General features: G+C 38.1%; 1 protein-coding gene across 1 annotated transcript in view; it reads left to right on the top strand.

The window, feature by feature from the left end:
* HACL1 (2-hydroxyacyl-CoA lyase 1) overlaps positions 1-7,286 on the top strand; it is a 21,107-nt gene extending 13,821 nt beyond the window's left edge. The window contains exons 11-17 of the mRNA XM_068207814.1: positions 818-901; positions 1,196-1,297; positions 2,221-2,375; positions 3,575-3,733; positions 4,030-4,137; positions 4,739-4,925; positions 5,327-7,286. Coding sequence (XP_068063915.1) covers positions 818-901; positions 1,196-1,297; positions 2,221-2,375; positions 3,575-3,733; positions 4,030-4,137; positions 4,739-4,925; positions 5,327-5,359 — 828 coding nt within the window. The 3' untranslated portion in view covers positions 5,360-7,286. The remainder of the gene's footprint in view (positions 1-817; positions 902-1,195; positions 1,298-2,220; positions 2,376-3,574; positions 3,734-4,029; positions 4,138-4,738; positions 4,926-5,326) is intronic.
* Positions 7,287-14,185: the final 6,899 nt, after the last annotated feature.

Consider the following 14,185-nt stretch of genomic DNA (forward strand, 5'->3'; position numbering starts at 1 on the left):
GAAATTAAATAAGAGGAAGAAAGGCTGTTTAACTAATGAATGCATTTGACAATCTGCCAGCTCTTAGAAAGACAAGTCTTTAAATTGTGTCCTTAAAATCTCCTCTAGTCTAAAGTTCCAAACTTCGCAATACCATTAGTTTTTAAGCTCAATTAAAAAAAAATACACATTATTTTTGCAAATATTATTTTTACAAATAATATATATTGTATGTTTCATCTTCCTAAAAAATTTAAAGAAAATTTTTTTTTTATCTCACTTAATTTTTTCACAGTCAGAGATTAGTATTAAAACACTAACTCAGTTCATAGTCAGTGTGACCTGGTCAAAAATAGCAATTTATGTAACCTTAGAGGGCTCGTGCATCCCTGATAGATTTGCTTCAGTAGTTGCAACCTACTTTTCAGTTTCTTCATGCTAACTAAGTTCTTGCTGTCAAGTAGCAAACACACAGTTTTCTCAATGAGAAAATTGCTGCTCTGTATAGACTTTAAGGGTATACCTGAGCCTAGTTTTTTAGCTCACGTACAATGCTGTAATAAAGTTCTACAGTGTCTGCAGGAGCTTGAAAGAAGCAAGCAGTCAACTTTAAGGATATATATGACTTTCATTAAAATAGGTATGTACCGTAGGGTTTTACTTTGTATAAAGGATTTCCTGGTGTCATGTCAAGGAAAGACAAAGGAAGTTACCTGTACAGCCAAAACAGGGTATGAAGACATCTATGTATGTTAGGGCGTGTTCCTCACTTGGACCGAAACAAAAAGTTCTGGTTAATATCCTTGAGTTAATGGTTGCTTTTATTTTTGAAATACAGATTGATGTTTGTGCAGAAGAGCTGGGGAATAATGTAAGGCCAGCTGCAACTTTATTAGGTGACATAAACGCCGTGACTGAGCAGGTAACGTAATGTCCTGTGTCCTCTGGTTTTGACCTCAATTTCCTCTGATTCATGTGAAGTAATTTGCCTGTTAAAAATAAGAGGGAAAAAAAACCCAGCTGTTCAAGGAAAATCATTTTTCAGGCAGTATATTAATGTTGTATATCCAGTCTATTGTCAAATTATACATTAAAGATTCTGATTAGTGTTACTGTGATTGTGCTGCGATGGTTCTTGATAATGTTACTATTGATGCTTTTGTTGTCTTTTAAACATGTTGAAAGAACCCTCTACAACATTTCAATATTGTTCCAGCTCTTAGAAGAATTCAAGAAAAGGTCATGGAAATACCCTTCTAATTCAGAATGGTGGCAGAAGCTAAGAGGGAAAATAAAGAACAACGAGGAAAGATCGAAGGTAGTGTGACATTAAAGAAATTAAAAGGTTTCTTTCTATAATAGGCACTGATAAATTGTCAGTTTTATAACTGGTCTACATCCAGTTATTTCTCAATTATTTCTCATTTAAGTCACTCAGACTTTGAAAATTTGTACCATTCTGGTACAGGCTTACTCTTCTTAAGCTTAGGAACTGTTAACTTTATAGGTTAAGTATTCTATGATTTTGTATAAATTCAAACTGTGTAGAAGTCATTACACTTTGGGATTGGATTCTTAAAGCCATTAGTAGAAGACCACAGCCAGAGCTGCTGTATTATGGGCAGTGGCTTTTAAGCAATGGACAGATACTCCAAGTGGAAACTGGCTTAGGTGAAGATGCATTCTTAGTTTTCTTCTAATTGAAATCACTTTCTGTAAATGTGCAGTGTAGCAATGCGGATCTAGGTTTAATCTATGTTAAAAGCAAGTAGCTGTTAAGACCAAGAGACCACAGATGCTTGGTATATACCTAACTTTGTGTAACTCATATTCTGCAACTTCAGATGCAGGTTCCCAAGACTGGGATCTAAAATAAAGTCATTTTCGCAGATTGCTCTTTTGAATTATCTCCCAGCACACAGATGACAGCTCACTTAGAGTTGTTGATAGTCACACCTGGTGCAGAAAAATTTCATGAGCCTCTTGGGTTAAACTGAATTTCAATAGCTTCTGCTAATGATAGGCCATTGAAGGGCTGCTAAGCTTGTTGAGCCTTTGATAAATACGTTGTGTCACCAGAGCAGATACAGAAGGAGTGACCTTGAAGCAATGCCTGAAAAACCAAATACTCCAGCCTTACCTAGCAGAGTGTATTTTTATTTCCATCATTATTATTTATGTGTCTCTGTTTTGCACCCTAAATTCTATTTGTAAGAGTTAATAATATCTTTTATCTTTAAGGGATTAGCATTGCAGAAATCTCTGCCTATGAATTATTATACAGTCTTTCATCACATCAGAGAGCTGATACCCAAGGACTGCATTTTAGTAAGTGAGGGAGCAAACACCATGGACATCGGACGAACTATGCTTCCAAATTTCTATCCCCGTCAAAGGTGTGATATCTTTTGTTCTGACTCAACACACTACATTTCTACATAAATGTTTTCATTTAGCTAAGAAAAATAGTGGTCTGGAAAACATAAGTATAATACATAGGGAGTGGAATTGAGGAAAGTTTTCCACTCACGTACTGATGTCCTGTCATAGATTTTAACAGTTCTTTGTGTGCTCTGCAGCAGAATGGTGATAGTTGCTCTCTCTCGTATGGAAAGTGAGTGATGAGCATTGTGTTCAATTCCCTGACCTAGATGTTTGTTTCTGTGTTCAGATTCTGTGGTAAATATTGATGAAAAATAAAAACAGTAATTGGGCGTCTCATGTTGAAAAGAATTCATGTGAAGAGTTTTTCTTTGTAACATTCAAAATGGGGAAAATTTAAAAATTGGATTATATAATGGCCATGCTTTCATGTAAACCTACATGCCTAAGGTGTGGGTACTCAAAATACTGCTTTGTGAACAAAACAACCAACAACACCCATGTGCTTCCAGTAGAGTTGGGGGAAGAGTGTGTATTTTCCCCCCTTATTTAAAATAAGTACACAGTAATGTTACTGGTTGTCTCTTCAGACTGCACTGCACATATCTGAAAGGAAATTCAAGCAGTTAACCCTAGAATAATCTAGTGCTTTGTGTACTTCTGTGTCCATTATGTGCTTCTGATGGAAATGATCTAACTAAATTATAGCTTTCAATTTGATTTCAAATGGTTGAACAGAAGACTAAAATTTGAACAGCAGTATTTAATCAATGGCTTTCAGACTAATAGTTATATTTTCAAGGAATTAAATATAGAAATAGTTCATATTGTCTGTCTCTACAGTAATTGAATGTTTTTGAAATACTGTTACTATGCAAGCTAAAAGCATATGAGAATAGTTCTCTATTGTAGCACTAGTGTACAAGAGTTCTTCATTTTAATTTGAGTTCCAGTATGTTTATATCACTTAAAACATTTGCAGTTTTATCAAATGTTTGGCTGAATATAATAATCTCTACTTCTGGTATCTCTTTATACCAATTGTTTATAAAACAGTATTTGAATACTATATGGCAAAGTATTAAAAGTAAAAGTAAGGCATAATGAATTAATTAAAGAGATAGAAATAAAGATAATAAATAAAGATAAAAAATAAAGAAAATTAATTAAAGAGTAGAAATAAAGGGATAGTAATTCTGTATTCTCCCTGTAGGCTTGATGCAGGTACTTTTGGAACCATGGGAGTAGGGCTGGGTTTTGCCATAGCAGCTGCAATGGTAGCCAGGGACCACACACCTGGAAGGCGAGTTGTCTGCATAGAAGGGGATAGTGCTTTCGGATTTTCTGGAATGGAGGTGGAGACTATCTGCAGGTAATTGGTTTTTTTGACTCAAAAAGATGCTCTTCAGGGTCACTTCAACTAGAAAAATTTAACTGCTGGTAGGTGGGGTATCCATAAAACACATAAAAACAAGCCAAAAGACATACGTGGTCATTTTTTATGTTGTTGTTATGTAGTGCTTTCTTAGTGCTTTACTAGTGATGGTTGAATCATATTTCAGGTGGAACTGGATTTTTTTTCCTTTTACTTGTAAGGAAAATTATGCTCTTAACATCTTACAGAATGGGGCAAGTATTTCAGAATTCTTTCAAATGCCTATTTTTTAGATATAACTTGCCAGTCCTGATTATCGTAGTAAACAACAATGGGATTTACACTGGTTTGGATGCAAATTCCTGGGAGCAAATGTTGAAGTTTGGTGACCCTGCTACATGGTAAGCATCTTCAAAGTATGTCCTTTGTAACTATGGAAGAAGTGACCAAAATAGTAATTCTCTTAATTTTTAATGCTTTATGATCCAGATTAAAATTACATTTATAAAATCAATTTAGACCTGGGCTAAGTTCATATAAGAACCAATTACTAAAAGTAAACAGCCAACCTAATCCCAGCCTACTGCTTGCACAACAGTGCAGCAGAGTGATGATTCTCTACTAGTTTCTCAGGTTCCTGCAGCAGTTCAGCCCACAGAATTCGTAGTGGGCTAACTTTCAAAACCCTGATACCCTCCAAAATTACCTGAGACCTGAGGTCTGAGTTTACACAGGACTTCTGCTTCTGAGCTAATATCTCTGTACAAAGAGAAGTAGGCTAAAGCTCAGCTGAGGAATGACTCCACAAGATAAAAATGAGTACAGTACCCTATAAACACATCTTATAAGGGTGATAGAGGAACCGTAGTTCTTTCAGCCCAGAACAATTCATCAGGCCAGCACAATAATAATCTTGCACTTTAAAATTGGTGCTAAAGTAATTAAATTAGTCAGCCTGGCAATTTTCCCATGCCATTAGTCATGTTTTCCATTCTGTTACAGTGTACCTCCTGTTTCTCTCCTGCCAAATGCACACTATGAGAAAATTATGTCTGCCTTTGGAGGTAAAGGATATTTTGTTAGAACACCAGAAGAATTGCAAAATGCTCTGAAAGCAAGTATGACTGACAAGCAAACACCTTCTCTTATAAATGTAATGATTGATCCACAATCTGAGAGAAAGAAACAGGTATGTATATGTGTTTTCTTTTTTTTTTTTTTTTTTGCAAGCTTCCTGGTGGTGAGCTTCTGAAAACCTTAGGGACTATCACTTAAACCACAGAGGGGGCAGAGATGGTTGCAAGGCAAAAAGATTGTTCTTAGGTTTGGGAGATAGAGAAAATAGGTCCTTTTACACCATGCCATCTGCTTTCCTTGCTATCTGCTTGTTTGGGTTTTCCCCCCACCAGCTGTTATTAATGTATGGGGTCCTTAATGATTGTTTCCAGAATTTAAGGTTATTCCTTTTCATTCTAGACCAAAGGAGGTGAAACATTTTTGAACAGTCTTTATGTCCTGTGGATTCCCTCTTACTGTTTGCCCATTCTGATGTGGTGTTTATTCTATGTTGCTTTGTTGTTTTGCTTACAGGAATTTCCCTGGCTGACTCGTTCTAACCTGTAGTAGAAGAGGAAGATGATGGTGGTGCAAGACAGCATGTTAAACAAAGCTGAGTTGTTTTCTGGAAGCAGAACTGATACAACTGTTTTTTGCATAGGCATTGGAACAAAGTGGGATTTTAGAACTGCTGTTAGAGGAATCTTTAAATGCTGAAATTAGATAATTGTAAAATGAGACACATATGAATGTATACCAGACCTTCTAGAAGATTGTACACAAACACTGATGATAAAAGTATATCCTTTTTCTTTTACTCTGAGTAACACCCATTATTTGTGAATTAAAATCTTGAATATTCTGGATGAACAGAATAAGGTGAGGGTTTTATGCTGTGTGAAACATAGAAGTGTTTGCCTAGAAGTTTGCATAGAAGTGTCTGCAATTATAATAGCTTGGTTTTTAACCAAACACTCCACCAATCTGCTTGTTAAAAACTTTGTCCTCTAAGGTCTAAACAAAAGCATCTTGTTGTGAATAATTCCCGATTGGCCTCATTATGCATTGAAGCCTATTGCATTACTAGTAGCTTCCTAATTTTACAGATTGATTTTTCAGCTGCTTCTGAATGTAGGAGTAGTATTAAAAATGCAGACTTACTCAAGGGCTAAGCTTCTATCTACTGAATTTGTTTTTACTAACTGAAATTTGTGTGTTTGTAGGAAGAGCAAACCCTGGATTTTTGTTTGAAGCTTAGCTCTTCACAAGCACCACAATGTCTGTAGGCTTTAAACGTGGCCATACTTATTAGTGAGATTTCCAGTATTAATAGATTCTAAATCTTTATAATTAGAAGCATTTTAAATAAAACATTACCACTACCATCACTGAAATATCAACAGTGACACCAACAAAAAGACCACCAAAAAAAAAACCCCAAATTAAAACAAAATTTTAAAAAATCACTCACCAGAGCAACAACAATAAAAACTATTAGACTGGAGCATAATGTTCATTTTGGCTGACATCACACAGCAATCACCAGTGTTTGTGCTGTGGCTGGCTAATTGTACAGCAAAGGTTCTTCATGTAACGGTATAGAGACCTAGAGTCCCACCTGCACTGTGATGCAGAGGTGACATTTAAAGCAGATATTTGGCCAGCCTGGCATTCTGTCTGTGTTTTCATTTGTTGCTGCATCTGACAATCTGACTTGGAGTTCAGACTTTGGAAATGAAGTAGCTCTTTGTCTATGCTTCTTTGTCATGACCTACAACAGTTACTATGCAGGACACACTAAACAGATTACTTTATATTTACATCTGTTCTTAAATGCACAGGTTCTTTGTTAATTGCACAGAAGGGAATATTCTATCTCTGATTTGGGTTTTGCTTGCTTTATTTTCTATTATTCCATTGTCAGTAAGTGTTAGTTACCTAGTGGAAGACACTTGATGACCTGAGGAGAGAAAGGACTGGGCTGGCAGGGGATTGTGGCCTGCAGTCAGGTTTGTTGCAAAAGGCTTGCTTATTGGGTCTGGCACTTCAGTTTGGGTCTGGCCCAAAGCCATGGGTTACTGTTAGGCAGAGGAATGTAGGAATGTCTCTGCACACTAGTACAAGGAGATAATATGAAAGAAATAATCTGAAATAATCTGAAGGGCAAAAGGATAAAATCCTAGAAGGGATACAGCTCACAAAAAAATGTAAGGCCTAGTGAGTTGCTGTGTTCTCTGGGGTACTCTGCAGGGAGGGTGGAGCAGTGTTGAATCTTGACATTAAATTTTTTTCATTCTTCTTCTTGTCTCACAAGTTAATTTTGATGTGTTTCTGTGATTAAACACAATCCATTATGACAGTTTAAAATATCTCTAAGAGTTAATGCTGAAACTGACCACAGGGGAGATAATTTGCATTGGATAAGCAAATGTGGAAATTACTGTTTTATATTTGAAAATTAATAAAAAGTGATTTTCATGCTGTTTGTCCTTTATGAGAGTGTTTGAATTATGTCAGCATTTTGTGTCAGCTGTTGGAAATCAGCTTACGTTTGATTTCCTAAAATGTTGTTGAATAACTACAATGACATGCAAAATTTATTTTAAGACATCAAGGTGTGGAAAATGGAAAGCAAAGAATTTGAAATTTTGGGGAGGTGTTAACGTAATTGATAACATCAGTTTGGATTTCATTAAGCTTTTAAAAAGCTTAAGAAAGAATTAACACTGCATTTCTTACTGCTTGAAAACGGACATAATACCGTGATATAATAGAATTTCTTAGATTGTAATGATTAGGGGTTTTGAGATGAGAGAGGGCACAATTTCCATATAAAACCAAGGAGAATGAAATCTCTGCTGCTTTATTTATAGAGCTTACCTGCTTGGTATTGTTTTACACCATGGAGTTGATCTAAGAGGAGTGTTAGGCAGATGAAATTGCATGAAAGAGAATGGTTTCAAAGATGAGGCAGAAACAAGCTGTCTCTGAAATGTCCTAATTTTATTAAAAGGAGAAAAAAAAATACAGATGTTCTAAGCTTGGAGAATGCTGTCATGTGGCTTTACCCAACTGCACATTTTCCTTCAATGCCAGAACTTGGAATTAAAGGTATTGAACAGACTCAAGAGGAAGAAAATGCCTGGCCCTCAGCTGAGGGAAGATGCTGTGAAAGAGGTAGTGATTCTAAGATATTCCAGGAGAAGTTTGTGTTTAAATAAGATGCAGTTCTGTGTCTCTTTCTTATGGTTTTCAGGTAAATCAAGAATACTTGAATTACTGACAGTGTGTGTCATGGGTGCCCTCCATTTATCATTAGTCCAGTGCCTGTGAAAACTTTTCTAACAGGGGCCTGCTCAGTTCTTGGGATTAGGAGGCCCAAAGTTCAGTCCAGCAGCGCTTGTCCTCTTCAAAGACATGTGAAAGGTGTTGAAACATGGGACCAACAAGTGGTAAAGGAAAAGTATTACAGAGATGTCCAAAACTCAACAGGCCATTTCATTATGGGACTAGAGGTGAAACCATTAGGAGCCACCAAAAAAAGGCCTAGAATGAGAAATAAGAACCATGGAATCACAGAATATTCTGAGTTGGAAGGGACCCAGAAGGATCATCCAGCCAACTCTTTAAGTGGGTGACCCACAGGGATCAAACCCTCAACTTTGGCATTGTTAGCACCATGCTCCAGCCACCTGAGGTAAGAGGTCAGGTTTGTTACTGGCTCAGCACCTCGGAAAATAGCATAAGGTGTTGAGTATGTGTTCCTGCAGCCCCTTGTGTGCTCAGCTTGCTAACAGGTTTAGTTTGCAATAATTCCAAGCTGCTCAGTAATTGTGTTCCACCTTTAGTCTGCAGTGCGTTCTGTAGGCTCTCCCCTGTGCGCATTTGGTACAGGGTGTACGGGCTGTGTCTGCTTGTCTTCAGTTGTTGTGGCCACGTAGCACATACCCATTGGGATGAGGGATCCGATGAACGTTTAGTCTGGCTAGACTTGATTTTAAGCACTCCTTCAAAAGCCCAAGTACACATAAAACAAGCAGCAATGCATCTTCAGCTCGGCCGCTCTGGACCCACAAGCAACAAGCACACGCTGGCTGGAAGCTACGGTAAAAGTCTTATTAAGAAAAATGTCTTCTACACTGACTACCTCTTATTTTATATGTTGTAATCAAAATTCTCCCTGCAGTTCATTTCAGGCTGTTTAAAGAGCTTGATGGCTGTACTTAGAGCAAAGAGGGCTTGGCAGTCCTCTACTTAGTGATGTTCTGAGGTCAGACCAGGTGTCAGAGCTGCTCTTCTGTGTGGCAAACTGGCAATGTGACTTCTGTCGATTTATTGACTTATAACTGAATATTGAATTGAGTAAGAAGCAGCTATTCTGAAGGAGACATTTGCTGTTTCTTTTGATGAAGTGATTGAAACCAGATGGACAAGCTTTAAAGAGACCTTCAGTAAAGCAGACCCTTCCACATAATTATGGCACATGCTGATATAAATGGGAGTTATTTCAGTGTCTGTTCTTTCCAGGAATCTCTAAGATGCCTGAAACAGTGATGAAATAAGTAAGAAAAGTTAATAAAATGACAGCCTGCTTGCTTGAGTCAATATGCTAAAGAAATTTTGGGTTTCATCACTCTTTTCAAGAGGGTGGTAGAAAAAGCAAGGAAGGATGCTACTGAAAATGTATAGTTTAATCTGGAATTATTTTTATTTTTGTCAGCTATAGAATGTCTGAGCAATCTAACTAGCAAATATTTGTATAATACCTTGGATCAAATTCTAAACTGGATGCAGAGAAGGGATGCATTTGAAGACAGGATATTAATTGCTGTACTTGAGAGTTGGACAAATGGATTAGCATCTTATCTAGGATTGTATAAACGACCATGATCACACAAATGTAAGCAGCTTAGAACATCTTTGCACACAAGTGATGGGAGATTTCCCCTAGTACTTAGTGCTGGTAATGTTACCACATGAGGAAGACAGTGAAAGACTCACATAAGCCTTTTTACATCTCCAGCCTATACAGCAGTCTAAGGTTTTGTGACTCTTGATTCCAGAAAGCAGTCACTGTTTCTGGGTGTGAATTTTGTGCTGTGACTGCCTGTAGCTGTTGAAGCATGAAACTTGTCATAATCTGCAGGCCTACCTGAGACCAAAACTGTTGGACAGAGAGGCCATTCAGTTCTCCTGTGTGGGTTTGCCTACCTTGCCTCACCCTTGCAGCTCTATGGGTGATGTGATGTCGACACACGCTCAGTGATACAAGCTAGAGCTCCACAATGTCTGGATGCAAGTCCATCTTTAATGAAATCTTCACATTAATTTTTTTTTTCATTTGCACTTCCTTAAATATTTGAAGGATTTGTCTTCTGTCTCATTGGCATTGTCATTAAGACATTAGGACAACATGCATATATGACATTTTAGAAACCTTGGTGCTGGGAAGTGCTGGTACCAGAACTGGTGGATGTGCAGACATACTTCAGGTTCCAGCCAAAGCTGAGATTGGGGTATGAAAGCCTCCTTAGCCAGGCCATAAACCATCTGCTTTCTCTGCAAAAATAGGGTTATCATTCAGCCCAGAAAATAAGTTAAAAGTATGTTAGGTAAAATTGGTATTTCAGCCCTGCCAGGATTATAAATCTACCCCTCCTAAGCAGCTAATGCTGAGTCTCATTTTATGTAGTTGAAATCAGTGAGACCTTATTAATGATTTTGGTGGAAAAGCTGTTTTTTTCTCTAAGTTTTCATCTCTGTGTGCCAAATTGCCATTTGGTAAGGATGTCTTAAATACAAATTAGTGAAGTTTCAAAAGTAGGACTTTTTGATGGAAATTCAAATGCAGCCTTAATTACAGTTCCCTGGTTCTGCAAAGGGTACTGGGAAAATGCACTTGTCTAATTTGATTAGGTTCAGTTATCCTGTGTTTGGAAGATAACAACCCTGGCATCCCAGAATGACTGGGCAACAGGCAGTGCCCAGGCATTTTCTGTGGCTGCCATGGCAACAGTGTAGCTGGGCTTCAAAATTTGAACCACTGTAAAAAGAAAAATCCTCTCCACCTTTAGCCTGAACCAGCATCTTTTAAAATCAGCCTGAAATTAATTATCAGCTTACAAAAACAGGGCAGTTTTCCAACATGGATATGACCTGCCCAGCAACTATGGTGCCAGAGGACTCTCGCTGAGTCCTGCTTGCTGTAGTGCTGTGGTCAGCACTTGTAGCCATCCCTTTGCTTAAAACACCCTAAAAATCAAAAACATTCTGCTATTTCTTCTTGCTGTTCTACTGTGACCTATTCCTTTACCTTTACCCAGCTTCATAATGTTGGTTCTTCTGGCAAGCCTTTTGGTAAACCCTTGGATGTTGTCCTCTACTCCTGCTCCCCAAGTGGGTTTAGCAGCTCTGCTCCTGGTTTTGTATTTTGTAAGTCACAGGATCCCAAAACATTTAGTACCCAGAGATATTCAGGAGAGAGAAAAATGAGCCATGGGAAAATGAGGCTTCATGTTACTTAAAAGACAGGCTATCTGCAGTTTTTCAGGCCCTGATTTGGCAAGGCACCTATGCATATGCTTCATTTCAGGAGCACCTTCATTGCTTTCACCTGCAGGCCTGTGGTTACACTCATGATGAAGCATTCCTGAATTAGTGGTGCTTTGGACACTCAGCTGAAGGGCACCACAACCTTCTGTAGAGGGTCCCTGTGTCTGGGGGCATTCTCCTAGGCACATGTGTACTGGTATTTGGATCCATGTTTGTTTGCATCTCAGTGGTGTGATGGGCTGTACTGCAGTATGAACATCAGGAACAGGATGCTGCATTGCCAGGCATCCGTGAAGCTCCCTGGAATTAAAAGTCCTGAGTTTAGTGTGAGCATTAAAATAATGACTTTAATAATTTTTTTCTGAAAATAAGTTAAACTTTCTCTGTTGAGAGAGAAAAAAAAAAGATTTTGCTTTGTGGTGTTTAATTCATTGGGCTCTTTGGCAAGATTGATGATAAATCACTTAAATTAGGAGTTGTGGAAGCCAATTACTGCCAGATATTCCTGTGTTCTGTGCCTCCAGCAGCATGGCAGCGATACTGGTACAGGCAGTGAGTTCTGCAGACATTTACTAATAGAAGTAAATAGCAGTAGACAATCCGAATGAAAAGAAGATGAAAAAAGTTGCCCTGCACACTATTTCCATCTCCTCTAGTTGCAAATGCCATGACCAGACTGGGTTATAGCTGTGACTTCTCTGTGATTCACTGCCTAAGGATGTTGAAGATAATTTATCTGCTTAGATACTGGTGACTGCAGACCTCAGTTGGCTGGAACTACAACAGTCAAGGCCATTTTCTTTGTCTTATAGGACATTTTTCTATGAATCATTCTGAGGTTTTGCATGTTTGCCCCAGATTTTCAAAACCTGGCAATCCTGGACATATATCTTTATTCTCTGCTTATGTGTGAGCATTTATGATGAGTGCATCTCATCCAAGAAACATTGCATGTTCTGCAGTTTGAAAGGCAAGGTTTAAAAGAAAAAAATGAAATGAAAAATAGGAAGAAGAGCACTTTTATAAAGGTCAGCACCTGAATTATTGTTTTAAAGTTGTTCTACTTAGTTGTTACATTACAAGGCCACAAGTAGGGTGGTTTTGGTAGCTTTAATGGAAGTCACTTTGAATTATCCTATAAACTTTAATCATGTCCTTACCTCTTTTGTTCTATAGTCTTCAGTAGAAAACTAAATATGTGCACGGAGATTACTTGCTGGAGTGAAAAAATAAAAAAAAAAGTGAAGGACTGAGCCTTTGAATAAAGTCTAAAAGTTAACCTTTCAAGATGAACTTTCTAAATATGGAATGAGAACTGGGCTGCTCTGTAAACAAATGTGCTCTGAAGAGTGTAAAGATAAATTGGCTTCCCTGGTCAGTTTTGCATGTCTGTGAACCATAGAGTACAGAGAAAAGAGGAGGCCAGAAGGCTGCTGCTTGTTGTGAAATGTGTAACATCAATTAAGTGCCTAATTTGCTAAAAGGAGTTGCTTTTGGAAATTGCTAGTCATGAATGCCCTGCCATCCATGTCCTCCTTCACCCTGTTCGTGCAGTGGGTGGTAGTGTGAAGACTGACGGGTGCTGGCTTTGCCTTTAGCTGACCACCTGCTCCTGTCCTGATATCCAGCTGGGAGACTGGCCTGGCTAGAGCTCCATCGAGTGTGAATGTGCTTGGGTTTACTTCATGGCAGTTAGTGGGTCTGTTCCTACATGTGCTTCTGAATTAAATTTCAATACACCAGCAAGGAAATGGAAAGCCACTCACTGGCTTTCTGCACTTATCATTTTGCTTCAGCAGCTGCCGTTTTACTTTAGGCAACGCCATCTTCCAAGGTGACGTTAGCTGTGCTGTCATAGCACTAGATCTAAGTGTTAGACATAACTGAGTCAAGTGTGCAAAACTGAACATGCATTTTTATTGTGAAAAACAATTGTTGCTAAATAACTACCTCACAAGGAAAATGTAATTATAAAGATTCTTTTCCAGCTTCTGCTCTAATTGAATGAACAGGATTCTTCTGTACTGCTTTGCAGACATGAGCTGTTATTGAATTACTGCATTAACTTGGGGTTTCTGTTTTACCTTTTACCCCTCTCAGCAAAAGACCTTTCAGACTTTTTAACTAGAAAGTCTCAACTATATATTGAGTATCTCAACAGGACAAGGGGGAATGGTTTTAAACTAAAAGAGGTTAGATCTAGGCTAGATAACAGGAAGAAATGTTTTGTGGTGAGGATGGTGAGACAGTGGAACAGTTTACTCCAAGAAATGGTGGATGCCCCTTCCCTATAAGCATCAAGTTCAGGCTGGGTGGAGCTCTGAGCAACCTGATCTAGTTGAAATGTCCCTGCTTATTGCAGGGGTTTGGACTAGATGACCTTTCTGACCCAATTACTCCATGATTATCTTTGTCCTTCTAACTAGAATGGTGTTCATGAAAGAATTTGAGATTTATGGTATTTTAACTATATTCATTTTACCTTGTCTTATTGATGCAGTACCTGCCAACCAAAATTGAGCAAGGCTGGGAAGAAGCTTTCTTTTTAACAAGTATTCATTAATTCTTGCATAGAAAAAGGTTCATAAATTCTTTTTACATGGCAGTGTCATCAGCAGATTCCTCTACACACTTCTAAGAGTTCAAGTTTGGGCTGAAAAGGTCAAGCAACAACTCTTTGAACAGACAAACTTTCCAGGCTATTGTTTTCATTATGTGTTGGTTGGGTTTTGGCATTTTTAGTTGCTGTGGCATCTGCCACAAATTAAAAAAAAAAAAAGGAATAGCTGGAGAAATGTGTTGCTTGGCTGAGCAAGTTCTTGGGGCTCAGGGCCTGGAAAG

Source organism: Anomalospiza imberbis, chromosome 1 (genome assembly GCF_031753505.1).
Source record: "Anomalospiza imberbis isolate Cuckoo-Finch-1a 21T00152 chromosome 1, ASM3175350v1, whole genome shotgun sequence".
NCBI lineage: Eukaryota > Metazoa > Chordata > Aves > Passeriformes > Viduidae > Anomalospiza > Anomalospiza imberbis.